General features: G+C 32.5%; 3 protein-coding genes across 3 annotated transcripts; all 3 read right to left on the bottom strand.

The window, feature by feature from the left end:
* Positions 1 to 214: 214 nt before the first annotated feature.
* LOC128988212 (peptidoglycan-recognition protein 1-like) lies at positions 215 to 2,571 on the bottom strand. The gene is made up of 4 exons (XM_054409484.1): positions 2,477 to 2,571; positions 1,808 to 2,053; positions 846 to 973; positions 215 to 455 (listed from the first exon to the last, which is right to left on the bottom strand). The coding sequence occupies exons 2-4, from the start codon at positions 2,041 to 2,043 to the stop codon at positions 310 to 312; spliced, it is 510 nt and encodes a 169-aa protein (XP_054265459.1). The 5' UTR covers positions 2,044 to 2,053; positions 2,477 to 2,571; the 3' UTR covers positions 215 to 309.
* Positions 2,572 to 3,866: 1,295 nt separating this feature from the next.
* Positions 3,867 to 7,484, bottom strand: LOC128987805 (peptidoglycan-recognition protein 2-like). Its single transcript, XM_054408834.1, has 4 exons — positions 7,362 to 7,484; positions 6,014 to 6,356; positions 5,063 to 5,211; positions 3,867 to 4,281 (listed from the first exon to the last, which is right to left on the bottom strand). Exons 2-4 carry the CDS (start codon positions 6,352 to 6,354, stop codon positions 4,124 to 4,126), a joined length of 648 nt encoding a protein of 215 aa, XP_054264809.1. The 5' UTR covers positions 6,355 to 6,356; positions 7,362 to 7,484; the 3' UTR covers positions 3,867 to 4,123.
* A 1,559-nt stretch (positions 7,485 to 9,043) lies between these two features.
* LOC128984911 (peptidoglycan recognition protein 1-like) lies at positions 9,044 to 13,370 on the bottom strand. The gene is made up of 4 exons (XM_054404281.1): positions 13,179 to 13,370; positions 11,447 to 11,709; positions 10,493 to 10,629; positions 9,044 to 9,195 (listed from the first exon to the last, which is right to left on the bottom strand). Exons 1-4 carry the CDS (start codon positions 13,260 to 13,262, stop codon positions 9,044 to 9,046), a joined length of 636 nt encoding a protein of 211 aa, XP_054260256.1. The 5' UTR covers positions 13,263 to 13,370.
* Between the last annotated feature and the right edge of the window lie 312 nt (positions 13,371 to 13,682).

The following is a 13,682-nucleotide window of genomic DNA, read 5'->3' as shown; positions in this document are numbered from 1 at the left end:
ATACCACTGTTGGTCATAACGATGACTAACCACGTGGTCATCAACCAATTTCAATACATTATCAAATTAGATTGAAATCCTATTCCACCTAAAAGGACATACTTGACTAAAAATTGCTTAAATACAAATTCAAGTGCTCAATAATGATTGTGCGTTGTCAACACATTATTACAAATAAGTAAATTTATACATATGAAATTGACACAATAATTACAGGTTTAACGTTAATATACATTTCACCAACACTTTTAAAATATGTAAAAGGTTTCATTAGTTCATTCATTAATAGTGTTAGCAAAATCAGTTGGTTCAAGATTCGTCTATAAAACTGACTGGTCCTTCAGGAGGATCGCGTAGTCCGATGAGTCTGTAGTTGGTGTTGATGAACTTACTTCGGAGACCCTTCATGATGATGTGAAGGGCGGAGTCCATCATAGGCCATGGTGGGTCCTTCTCTGTGAGGGTGAAACATTCAATGTTACAATTTGGAATTGGACAAGCCAAAGTAGTTTTGAGCACAAGTAATATTTCTAGCTTTGCCAACAAAATAGAATGTTAATTTTTAAAGATATATGTTGAGGAAATACCAAATAATTAAGTTCAAAACTTGAATGACAAGAACCTTTAGTGATGTTTTGAACATATCTCAGCTACTTCCCGAAATAAAGTTGTAACTTTTATTCAATTAGATTTACATAAAGACCGAAATTGAAAAGCCAATATTTTATTTCACACAATAATTCCCAACTCAAATGATTTTGACAAAATATTGAAAGACGAAGTAATTTTACATTAATGTAAAACTGCTTTTGATCAGAATATGTTTACCTATAATTGTTACTCACCACTAAAGTCTCCGATAAAACAAATGTCAATGATTTTGTAGCGAAGAGGTACATACTTCAATGGCAGGACGGGTTCTGTAAACCAACCTCTGCATTCGTAAATTATCCCTTCTTGGTTGACTGCGAAGCTGAAATAATTCGAAATTACTTCTATAATTATTTAACTCCATTACGTTATTGCGTGTATTTAATTTAACATTAGTCAGATGGAACAAAAAAAGTTTTATTGTTTAAAAGCATGAAACAGCTGTAGTCGTCATTCTACCACCAAAGATTGTTTTAACAGCCAATGGGTAATTATTTTGCTACAATAGATCAATAGGCCGAAGTAGCTACGGATAAATGAATACCCTACCCCCCCCCCACCCCGAAACACCCCCATAAAACAGGTAATTTAATCTTATATTACTTCATTCAGACGATCCAGAGGGCATTCCATAATTTACCTACTTTCTTCGTCCGGAAATCAGACTTCGCTTTTCCAAAAATTAGCTACCGGCTTTGTCATTCGCTTGTAAAAGATCATCTAATGTGCAAGACTGGTCTAGGCGTGGACAGATCAGCCAATGGCCAGGATCCTGAGCAGCACCACACGCACACAAGATGTTTTCTTCGTCTGGTAAGAGACTCCATTTCTGCATGTTTGTCTTGCATTTTAGTACCTCGACCCTGATTCGATTTAGGGTCTTCCATACCGTGTAATGAAGGCCTCCACCGGGAGTTAGTTCCTCCCTGGCTGGTATGGGAGGGTTAGTCAACGTGGCCTCCCACCTTGCCACCCGATTGCTTGAGAGTGATCCATCCAGGACTCGTGTCCGTGATAAAAAGCTCTTTCTGGACCGCAGCCGTCACTCTACAGGTTTCATTCCATCATGAAGTTACTATAATTACATTGTTCTATCTACAGCTAAACATCCACTAAGCTAATCTGCCGCTACCAAACTACTCTACGGCTACGTTACTTGTATTTGATGTTGTCGTAGCCCTCCCCCATGTGGTCTCGCTGACACAGCCTAAGCGCCTCAGCTGTCACGGTCGTTTTGTACCTCGTCATTATGTCGTCATAACCAAACTTGACATGTGTCAGAGGTAACTCTGTACAATCCATTTCCCTGCAAGGCCTCTCGATAGCCGCACCCCACTCTTCGGGCAGGAACATCTGTTTGAACATTCCATCCCATAGCTTGAACTTCCCCATTCTTCAGGATCTAGGGTATAAAAACATTATTTTTACTGAGGATGGTCAGGAAATTAAACTATTATACAGCATATTTTTATAGATATATTTTGAATAAAAAATGTCACACAGTATGAACATTATTCTTTATGTTATCCATAGTAATTATAAATACAAAAAGCATTACTCTAAAATCTAAGTTTTGTTTTATGCAAATTGATAGTGCATGATTTTAGTATATACTCGTAATTACGATTTTGTCTGACCTCAGTGTTGTGTTAACCATTACCTAAATTATGTGGTATAATTATTTAGACAATTAAATCAGTTAGTGAAAAATATTTCAGCCGAGTTTTTTCAATTTGAAAAAGATGATTTTTTGTAACATTTTGTGCTTGTCTGAAAATAAATATAGAAATAAAACTAATCAAGAGTAAAACATTATATCACTTACTTTTTATTATTTCTAAATACAGTACATTATTCTCTCTACGATTCCTGATTTCTACTACACAATCTTTGTTTTCGTTTCTGTATTCCAGACATCACTGCAATCCTTCTTTACATACTTTTTTATAATGTTTCTGGCACCAGTCGAATCGAATAAATAAATAAACTGTTGTTATTGGCCTGAGCTCTCATCATCTACTGTCATAATATCTACTGGCTTTATTTACAAAAACAAATAAAAAACATTATGTTTTTTAACTCATTACAATCAACCATACTATTTAACATTTAAATGTGTTACTGTGAACAACATCAAATGTTGAATTAAAAACCTCAATGGAGAGATAAATAGATTATCTCTAGTTATTATTGGCTGCCGGGAATTCTTTAGTAGCTTTCATATTAGATGCCGTACCATTAGCTTTGCAAATTTGTATTTAACTTTTTGAATTTAGAATTAATGCAAATTGAATGGAAATTATTATTAGCATGTATCAAGAAAGTAAGTGGTTTAACTAAGTTGTCCTTAATTATTGTGCTCTAAATAATTTACACTAGGCCAAAGAAACAGCTGGTCTACAGAAAACAAACAGCTGGTTGTTCGTAACACTCAGCTGATCCATGGACTACCCTCCATTCTTCACTCATATATGTACACTATGTTTCTCTCAAGTGTTAATCATATTACTATGCTATTAGCCATAAGATTTTAAGGAAGAAAAACTTGGACTAAATTTCAAATTTAAAGTATACAGGGTGTCCCGTAAGTAAACAGTCAAACTCCTGGAAATGGGTCTATGGGTCAAAATGAAGTGAAAATCAAGAACAGGATTTCTTTATAAAATCGCTTTTTTAACTAGATATCTTCCATTTTATATATTTCACATAAACACTTCTATCTTTTAATTGTTTCAACAGATCTTAATCTTAGAAAAAGTTGCATTGATCCAATTTATAATTTCTAAATGCAGGTCATTTAATTTTTAAACTCAATTTAGTAAAAAACTGTTGGTTTATGAAATAATGTCAAGTGAATTTTTATTTTACATTTTAAATTCCTATCAAACGTCACAAAGTTCAAAAAGATCAAACAAAAAATAACTAAAAGATTATGATTTTAGTTGTAACATGAAGTAGAATAAGGCTAAGCCGGTCAGGTTTGGTTGGCAATTGTAAAAGATTAGGCAAATCGTTGTAAATTTGTTGGTGTACAGTAAGATGATTCTTTATTTCGAATGTTCACATGTACATACTGGTTAAGGTTATCAAAAACTCATGGAAGTCAATCCAATAAAAATTTATAAGGTAACAAGGGAAATAAAAATGAAAAATATACGAATAAATAGTTTATTGTTGATTAATACAGTTGATCACATTTTTAACTGTATCACATTTAGAATCATCTATATTTCATAAATATTGTCTATTTAAGGTACTTAAATATTTTAATTTAAAGGATCCAAGAACTGTTTTTACCAAGAAAAATTAGCGATAGCATATTTATTTAAAAATCCATGGCGTCTTTCACACAGCACATTAGATTTGTGCCAATTTGCCCGAAAGGTTCCTCATCTCCAAAATATTCTGTTTACTTATTGATGTTTAACTTAAGACAAAGATACACGTTTTTGTACATATTTGAAATATTAGATCAACCTCTAAATACTTTAAAAGCTTCGTCACTTTCCCAATCCTTGGGCCTGTCTTTGTAAGGAATCACTTCCACTTGATCGTGTATTTTCCCTTCCTTCCAAAACCTTCGGACAAAGTTATAAGCTCCCATTTTAGTATCATTAGGCGGCTCGTATACTGAAAAAATGATATTTATTAAATGTTTCAAAAATGTCTGATGATATTTATATTATAAATTCAACTATTTATTCATTTCTTCATATAACACACGAAAGTAAAGGCACAAGTCAAGTTAACCAGATTTACACACTGAGTAATTTATACACGTTTTTCTTCTGATCCTTAAATATTTAATTTAGTTGTAGACTTTAATATAAATTAAAACTGTACATTTGATTTATTTGACAAATAATGACCAACATATTTATAAAGCAATTAAGAATTAAGGTTTTAGAAACTATTACCAGTAAAAATACCATTGAAACGTGAATTTTTTATAATCTTTAACAGTCTAAAAACTGGTCTATTAAATCATTGAAACATTATTTCACCTCTCTTTTGATAAGGTTTTAGGAACTATTACCAGTAAAAATCCAATTGAAACATGAATTTTTTATAATCTTTAACAGTCTAAAAACTGGTCTATTAAATCATTGAAACATTATTTCACCTCTCTTTTGATAACATCTACCTTCCAAAATAGTTAATATTTCACTAAATTTAAAAGAGCTAGGTAATATCGTTAAGAGTTTTGACGATCAAGTAAAAAAAGTCCTAATGAAAATGTATCTCTATTGGTACAAACGGGGATGGGGTTTATTATGATTTGGAGTTATGAGTAAAAACTCCAACCAAAATAATAATTGTCAAAAAAATAGACAATTGTATTCGTATGTATGATAAAATGTTGTTCGTAAATATATTTTAGTACCATAGCATGATGAAATGTGTTACTTACAGTACAGGTCACCGATGTAGGCTAGATCCAGCGTCTTTCCCGCCAATTTCCCATGGATTCCCTCGAAATCGTTGTACCGCTGTTCCCTGATCGCTTCTCTCTCCCAGCCTCTTCCCTCGTAAACTATGCCTTTGCCGCCAATAATAAAACTGGTGGGAAAATAATCAATTAGGTTAAAACTGAAAGGAAGATATATCGTTTATTTATAAGTACAGTGCAGCTATTATAAATGTTTGTTCTGTAAAAATGAAGAATTAAGCTAATCTAGCCTAAATTAACTTAAATTTATATGCATGGTGAAAAAAAAAAAAAAACGAAATATGCAATCAAATAATTAGGCACATCATAGTCTTAATGTTTGTCAAGAATTTAACACAGTCTTAAAACTATGCGTTATAATAAGGAACATTAGCATGGAAAGTTTTGTGCAATAATGAAATCTACAGTGCCATACTCGTGAAAAAATTCTAGTTCTAGTTGGCCTTATTTATTAATTTTCTTATTCTTCTATATTTTTGGGGATATTTTATTATAATTATTACCATTAGAACATATCATGTCAACCACAATGACAAAAATGGACGTTAATTTTTTACAGATAATGATGGAAAGTTAAACGAAAAACAGTCTTAAAGCCAGGACAGGTTTTCATTTTTACCACATAACAGATAAAATTCATTAAATTTTAAATGTTAACTACGTACTTATTTTTTTACCATACTTACTTTATCCTTTATTTTTCTATGAAATGGCGACCATACAAAGTAGGTATTTGAAGCCAAGTATGAATGGAAAGATTGTAAAATGAGTGGCGCGATATACTATAATCCAAGGTGTTCAGAAACGCAATGCAATACCTTACAATAAGTGTTTACCTAACTTTTGTTCTTATAAGTGAGGTAGTTCAAACGATTGTGTTCCAAAAGGCAACAAGATCACAAAAAGGCTTACTTGAAAGGAACATCATCCAACCCCTCGTTCATCGACTTCTTCTGCAGCTCCCGCATAAAGTGCATACACTCGTCCACTTTAAAGCACTCTTTCATGCTGAGGTAGGTGTAGCGGACATAGAGTACCGGGAGCTTCAGAGGCACCCCGGGGGACTTAGGAGGCAGAGCCCCCCACTCCTCTCGAGTCACCACCGGAGCGAAGAAGGGGAGTGGGTCGTCGCCCTGTGGAGGAAACGGGAGAGCGTCCCAATTGTCCACGAATCCCTTAGGGAGATCAGGATCATTATCGGCCAAATTTCTGAAATAGTCCAGTTCAAGCTTGGTCGGAATAAATTTCGCCATTTCTGAAATACATATTGCATCATTCACTTATGCATACGGTTGAATAACATTTTATACCATTTTTAAATAGCATCCAAAAATCGTAATATTTCAGCTATTTCTTATGCGATATTTTTTAACTTGGTATCATTTTAATAGGGAATCAAAGATTCTAAATAAACGTGTACTATGCATTTTTTTTTGTAAAATCAGCCATTCTTTAGTATTTGCGTTAAAAAATTAAAATGGCCGCCATTTTAAAATCTTAAGATGAATCAAGATGATTTTTTTTCTAACGTGGGTCTCTTTTACCTTAACATACATAAAAAGTTTCAAAATTACCAACTGAAAAACTTCAAAGAAAGAAATTTTAATGGGAAAAACAAAATGGCGGATATCTGGTAAACAAACCGATAAAAAAATATTCTTGATTTTCTTTCCATTTTGACCCAAGAAATCACTACGTAAAATATGTCCCCACCTTTTTTGAACACCCTGTATAAGTATTTAGGCTTTGTTTAAAAGTTGGTGTATGTAAAAGAAATAATCATTTACATCAGTCACTCGGTCAAATTGACTGCGTTTACAACTTGAAAATGGTAACAAAAAGCACATCTATCCATAGTAGGCCTACTATACATCTGCATAATCTGGATACTCCAGTAGTTAATGATATTTTCATTGAATTACTTTATTATTGATTATTGATTTTGGATCTTACAAAGGGGCTATTTTTGTCTCATGTCATGTAGTTTACTAACTAGTAGTACGCTTATTCTGCGCGTAACGGGATGAGTGAACGTGAGCGCAACAATGGAAGATGTACGCTTCATTCATATTAACCAAAAACGTAAGGAAATGTTAAATGGATATATCAGGTATTTACCTCACATAATCTTGAAAACATCCTAAAAATAGTTCCAAATGTTTTTAAACTAGTTAAAGCTCTAACTAACCTATTCTTCTAATATACCTATTTTATAGAGAAAAAATATATATTTTTATATAGTACAAATTCGAAACAATACCTGGTAGTTCCTTGACAAAGATTTAAGTAGAAAACGTCTGTCAAATTATTGTTGACAGTTATAAACTGTCTTGAAACTCACAACACTGACTTCACATGTCGGACAAGTTAATTTTTTGTGATCTCTCAAAAGACTGAGATTTTGATATGGATTCCATATGAATGAAATCATGTTATTGATACACACTTATATTGCACAAAGATAAGATTCTCTACCCTTCTACGCTTATTGTTGTTTGGTATTGTATTGTTCGTTATGTACAGCATGTTACGTTGTGCAGATTCCACTTCAAGTCTTTTAAATATAGTAATAATTTATCCCATTAGGAATTTATTTAGTTAACCATCTTTTCTCAACTATAAAAATGAAAATTAAGTATTCCTTCGATACATCCCATTAATGAATAGGAACTAGATTGTTTTCTTGTATGTATATTATAGTTTGTCCTCCTCAAGACTAAAAAGAATAATGAGAAGAATTTTATAGCAGTTCCTAATATACCAATTTAATCAATTTATCTGATGTTGCGGAGAATTCTGGAAAAACAAAACTAGATAAGCTGAAATATCATCAAACTTTTGGTGAAATTGAACTTAATTAATTTAGTAATTTTATATTGGCTCTATATATTGAAATTAGTATGTAAATATCGACTGGCATACAATTTTGAAAATAAATTCTAGATTGTTCAGACAGATAATCATAAAGATAAGTCACGAATAACACATATATTTAACGTCCGAACTAGTGATTGCTACGACTATCCGCAGTACTATCCTAATAATTAGACCAATTCATTAATACCAAGGCAAAACTGTGGTTCGGATTCCACTATAAACTGAAGGTCCTTTAGTTGCCATTAGCTGTATAGGCTATTAATTAATTAACAGCTGTGTCTAAGGAATATGTCGGCCTTAGTCACTGAGAAGACTACAAGATCACACCACTCATCCTACACTCATCTCCATTATTTATACTTGGCTTAAAATACCTACTTTATATGGTCACCATTTCAATAAAAAGTATTTAAGTATAAAAACGATGAACCCCCATTTAGCTGTATTCATGGTTTTAATCTATTTTGATCAGAATTTGTATTGCAGATTTATACATAAGTCACAGTGTGCTGGCCTAATAGCCAAAAATAAAATTGATGCAAATTACACTATTGAAAATCAGTATACAAATTTATTACCTTTAAACACACTCACATACTATAATAACAATCTAACAGTTTTAATTTTTGCGAATACCAACATTCAAATAAGGTTTAATGTCTGTTTTATTAAAATTATGAATTTTAAACCACGATCTAATTTTCTTGTATTTTACTCCATAAATGATTATATCCATCATAGTGCCGGATAAATGCCATGGTAAGTCTTCACCTAAAACAAAAGAATCTATTTAATAAAAAGGATTCGGTTTAAAGTGTATAAATCTTTAAAGTTTAGTTTCTATTACGTATTGAGATTTTATTTGTTAAATTTTAAGGCATATTGGTATCCCCTATTATACATACAGAGAGTTTACAATCAGTAAATTCCTTTACACTCCTTCTAGAGAGCGAATTTCTCTGTAGATACGAAAAATAAGGTGTGTTGTAGTATGATGTTGAAATATTGAGTACTCGATAATTTTAAAAATATATATTTCAACCAAGCTATTGAAAATCACGGACTTTATTCGTTGGATATTTCTGGAACTCCTTTGAGATATTCGTACTTCGTGTTATAGTTAAACAGTTTAAACAGTGGATGGACGTGTTCATTTTTGATTCCGTACAAAATCATGTTTATCAGAGCCCTGACAATTGCCCATCTCGGTCTTTTACCTGTAACAAATCAACTTAGTTTTTAGCACAAAAAACAGGTTTAGTCAGTTAGTAAGATTTACATTCTTTAATTTGGTTTGTAAAGAGGAACACTTGTGAGAATAAATTATAGATGGTCGAATGGCTATAATCACCATACCAGAACACTTGAATACTTGAATGCTTGAACAGAACCGGTATGGATCGTAAACATAAACAAATTACGTTGCTGGACCGAATCCTAGATGTTAAATAATGTTTATTTTCGAGCCAGAAACATAATTTGTATATGTTTAAGATCCATACCGGATCAGTTCAACTATTCTTGGTGGTCACCTAAAAATTAATTGTAAGATCGTCCCATCTAATATTTCAAAAAGGCACTAGATTTTACAAAATCATGATCCTCACCCAAGAACAGATGATCGTAGTTAATAACAAAACTTTACCGAACACCCACTCCAAATCAACATCTGCTAACGGTATAATACTAACAATGTTTGATAGTTTATTTGTTTGTAAAATATATTCTAAGAACCAGTGGATGGAATCTGAAGTAAGTTTGGGATTAGAGGTTCTTATAGCTAAAAAGTGGTTGGGTAAAGCCATAAATTAAGGGAAACTTGTATTCCGCTCTACGACAAATTAATTTAAACATTTTAACATTGACCTTATGGTATGAATAATAGAAAAGAAACTGTTTGGATCATAAACATATGCAAATGACGTCACTTTCCCAAAAGTAACTATTATTATAATAATATTTATATGTAGCTTTCAAAAAACTTACTAAACAATTAATTAATTGTCATGGCTTTTTCGGGTCAGTGACGTCATTTGTTTATATTTTTATCCATACCATTTCTTTTCTAATATTCGTGCCTTAGGGGTTGCCATGGTGGTAATGGGAATATCAAAGTAAATGTTATCAAAAGAATCATAGCATTGCTAGCAAAAAATAGACTACCATCAAATTTTAAGTAGATTACAAAAAAAGACATTCTGATTAATACTGTTGAGCTACTGTATGAGTAATAATAATATAACTCATAAGGTGATTACTGAGCGCCAGACAGATAGACGTGTTATTTTTACAAAAATCACTTCTTAAACAAAACTCCATAGCAGAACAAAGGCCTTAATCACATTAACCTTGAACATTTTATGAAAAGAATCAAGACATTTGAATTGTAGAAAGATGTGACCAAAAAAGTAAAATTTAAAATCAGTTGATACCAAACCACCTATGAGTTTTCAACATATGCTCGCTACAACGTAAATCAAGATTCTTAACAAAGGATAATATTTTTTTTCCCACCTGTATTTTTATAATCTCCAATGTAAGCAATATCCAAACAGTTCCCCTTAAATTCTGGAAAGTCTACATTGCTTCTTGTTGCTTCCTTGGTCCATCCCCTTCCTTCATAAACAATGCCTTCAGATCCAATGAGGAAACTGTAAACGAAAATGATATTTATATCATGTGGCATGTGTAGATTCTACTTAATGTAATTGCAGGGAATTATTTTCCGCAATAGGATTATGTAGTTGTTTTTGTTTGAATATGTTTTGTACCATTTAACTACAGTATTACCATATGTATAATGAGATAAAAAGAGTTGTTTATAAACAGTTGTCTCAGACGTATCATGAGAGTGTTCTGGCCAAACACTATATCAAATGAACATTTTGAGAGGCAACAGGGTAACAAAAGATCAGCCTGGAAATCATAAGACGGAAGTGGAGGTGGCTGGGTCACACGTTTCAGTGCAGACTATTAAATATCTTCAGTTAAGTAAAATAGCAAAAATAATAAATGAGCTTACATAGTGTTCAAATAAAAAAAATGGTAACGTAGAAAAGTTTCAAAGTAGAACTAAGTCATATTGTTAATGGTTCTTACTAGATTGTTGGATCCCAAGACTTATCTTCAGATATTTTCAACCAATTGGCTCTGAAAGAAACTGACCTAGAGATACGACTGGAGGTGACACTTAATGATAGAATTGCGAGTTGTTGGCTGTTATTTCGTACAAAGGGATGAATTGCATTGTTCATTGTTGTGCATTGTAAGTTGCATTGTGTTGTGCATTTTTGTTGATGTACATCGGACCTGGGGGAATAGAGGATTGTAGAATTGTAACAAAGGCATGAACCAATGAGCTGGTTGATTCTCCTAATTTGTTCAACATAAAGTTTTACATCCTCTCAATTTTCTAGCAGAGTTTCTATACCACTGATACCTAAAGTTGTATTTATGTTGAGTACTCACTTTGGAGCAATATCCGGGAGGTTCCTAACGTTCATGTCGTACTCCTGGATCTTCTGCACTCTCTCTATACACTCGGTGTTGTCGTAGCAGGAAGGACCCCCGGTGCAGTACACCCTCACATTGGTGACAGGGAGGGTAAGCTTCGTGGCGTCCCCAGGGTTCTCCTCGTACCTTGGTGCCAGGGAGAACCATTCCAACCTGGAGACGTACACTATGTAGGGTCCCTTCATTGGGTCTACGTATATCATCCCCACCATGGCGTTCTGGCTGACAAAATATGTGTTAGTTATATAAACAAAACATTAAATTTAATTGTATGAATTGTTTTTGTCCTTAAACAAAACTGTATTATACCGACCACACCTAATAATTATAACCTAGCCTAACCTATCCTAATCAACTTCCAAATAAGATTTTAACCTCTAACCTATCCTAACCTATCCTAACCTCTAACCTAATCTAACCTAACTTAGCCACCCTTAGGTTAGGTTTGAGATTAGGTTAGGCTAAGAAGAATTTGTAATTTAAACCAATTAAAATCTTAATTGGAAGTCAATTTATCGGTGTGGTCCACCGAAAAAAATGTCTAAGACAATATTACGGACATTTTATATCACGCTCAGTAATTAAAGAATATGCCTAACAGTAGTTATTTTTACAAAGATTTCTAATAAATGGTTAAAAATACATGTACTGTCGAGCAATAATTTTTTTCTGTTAAAATACCATTGGTTTCAAACCAAAAGTTGTATTCTCATGCCAAATAACAACATATTTTTCATTGCTTGACTTGTGTAGGGTCGTCATAAACACAAACACGAAAATGTAAAAAAAAATGTTTAATAGTTGTTCTTGAAAAACTATTACTATTTGAATTCTTAACCCCAAGCATGTGGGGAAGCGAGCTGGTCTAGTGGTCACCAAATCACCAATGCATTTTACCAATGAATGAATGAATGAATTACAAGTGGTATTGCCGAGCCTGAAGTAATGTGAAAAACAATCCCGGGCTCACGCCTATCGTCCTAGGACAAAAAACCCAAGCATGCAAAAGAGTGTTAGGCACTTAAACTATGATAACGAACCTGTTTTGTGTTTTGGATCCCCCAAATGTACCGAGTTTTCCTGGAGACTTTAGGCTTCCATCATCTGGTAAGATAGGAGAATAAGGTTACTAAATCGTTATGGACAAGAAAATGTGAAAAGTTCTTTTCAGCTAAATCTTTGTATACAGTAATAATTTAAATTATCTGACTTTAAGCTTAGTATATTTCTGTTATGTTAGAATTTAATTAACGTAGATTATTACGTTAAGGAAACTGATTTTTTGACGCCCTTGACTTTCACGGAAAATTTTCAAAAGAATACTTAATTTAATTTGAGATCAGTAAGATGTATCTTAGGTACACTCAACAAAATATGTGATTTTCCATATTTTTGTATATTTCACTTTCCCATTGTTGATTATCTGACCCAATAATGTAAGCTTAAAGTCTTCGAAAAACAATGGCAATTAAATCCTGAACATAACCCCTTAAGGAAGGGTTCTAAATAGATATTAGAAATTACATAGGTATTAAATATGTCAGTGATGTTTGTGTTTTTACATTGTTGTTTTAAAAACGTATGATATATAATTCTTTCTTACTTATAAGTTTATAATTGCTAATATTGTTTTATGTTACTGAAAATGTAACAATGGCTTAAAACTATTTTATTTCAAACTACATACTTTGTCTTTCCTCTCGTTCCAATTTTCAGGAGTCGGTTTTAACAGATCCAAAACCTCAGGGGGAAAATCTGGCATTTTAGACATTTTGTTTACAATGTACGAGATTCTATTGTATTGAAGATAAACAAAACAGTATTACTAATTTTTGTAAAAATCCAAACTTCAACACGCTAGTTTGGGACACCTACTGTAGACAGCTTAGCCACAGTGATAAGTAAATTTTATATAACAGACATATAATTTAGATATCAAATTAGATAATGGTAATACAATGTTCATTTACTAAATGTTCAGTGCCAGTAATCATAACCTCTATTTTCGTTACATAAGTGAACCTAAAAAACGGAAAAGGATACTTTTTTCTGCAATATTTATAAAAAAAAATAATTCTTTGAAATCCATTACTGTAGGCCTATAACTTATGTACAAAAATGTTGTATCCTCATAATTTTTGTTGCTATCTGGAAGTCTTCAAGAAGTGTAAACCCAGAATATACTTATTTA

Source organism: Macrosteles quadrilineatus, unplaced genomic scaffold (assembly GCF_028750875.1).
Source record: "Macrosteles quadrilineatus isolate MER2022 unplaced genomic scaffold, UCM_ALF_1.0 Scaffold_2__2_contigs__length_208266976, whole genome shotgun sequence".
In the NCBI taxonomy this organism is placed as follows: Eukaryota; Metazoa; Arthropoda; class Insecta; order Hemiptera; family Cicadellidae; genus Macrosteles; species Macrosteles quadrilineatus.
This window is presented reverse-complemented; position numbering and strand designations above follow the sequence as displayed.

Coding starts and splice junctions, on each gene's coding strand:
- LOC128987805 (XM_054408834.1), bottom strand. CDS start 6,354: ATGGCGAAATTTATTCCGACCAAGCTTGAACTGGACTATTTCAGAAAT. Junction 5,212..6,013: donor TTGGATGATGTTCCTTTCAA/GTAAGCCTTTTT, acceptor TTTTCCCACCAG/TTTTATTATTGGCGGCAAAG. Junction 4,282..5,062: donor CTACATCGGTGACCTGTACT/GTAAGTAACACA, acceptor TCATTTTTTCAG/TATACGAGCCGCCTAATGAT.
- LOC128984911 (XM_054404281.1), bottom strand. CDS start 13,262: ATGTCTAAAATGCCAGATTTTCCCCCTGAGGTTTTGGATCTGTTAAAA. Junction 11,710..13,178: donor GGAACGAGAGGAAAGACAAA/GTATGTAGTTTG, acceptor TTTGTCAGCCAG/AACGCCATGGTGGGGATGAT. Junction 10,630..11,446: donor CTCCCGGATATTGCTCCAAA/GTGAGTACTCAA, acceptor TTTCGTTTACAG/TTTCCTCATTGGATCTGAAG.
- LOC128988212 (XM_054409484.1), bottom strand. CDS start 2,043: ATGGGGAAGTTCAAGCTATGGGATGGAATGTTCAAACAGATGTTCCTG. Junction 974..1,807: donor TACGACAACATCAAATACAA/GTAACGTAGCCG, acceptor GAATTATTTCAG/CTTCGCAGTCAACCAAGAAG. Junction 456..845: donor TTTTATCGGAGACTTTAGTG/GTGAGTAACAAT, acceptor TCACCCTCACAG/AGAAGGACCCACCATGGCCT.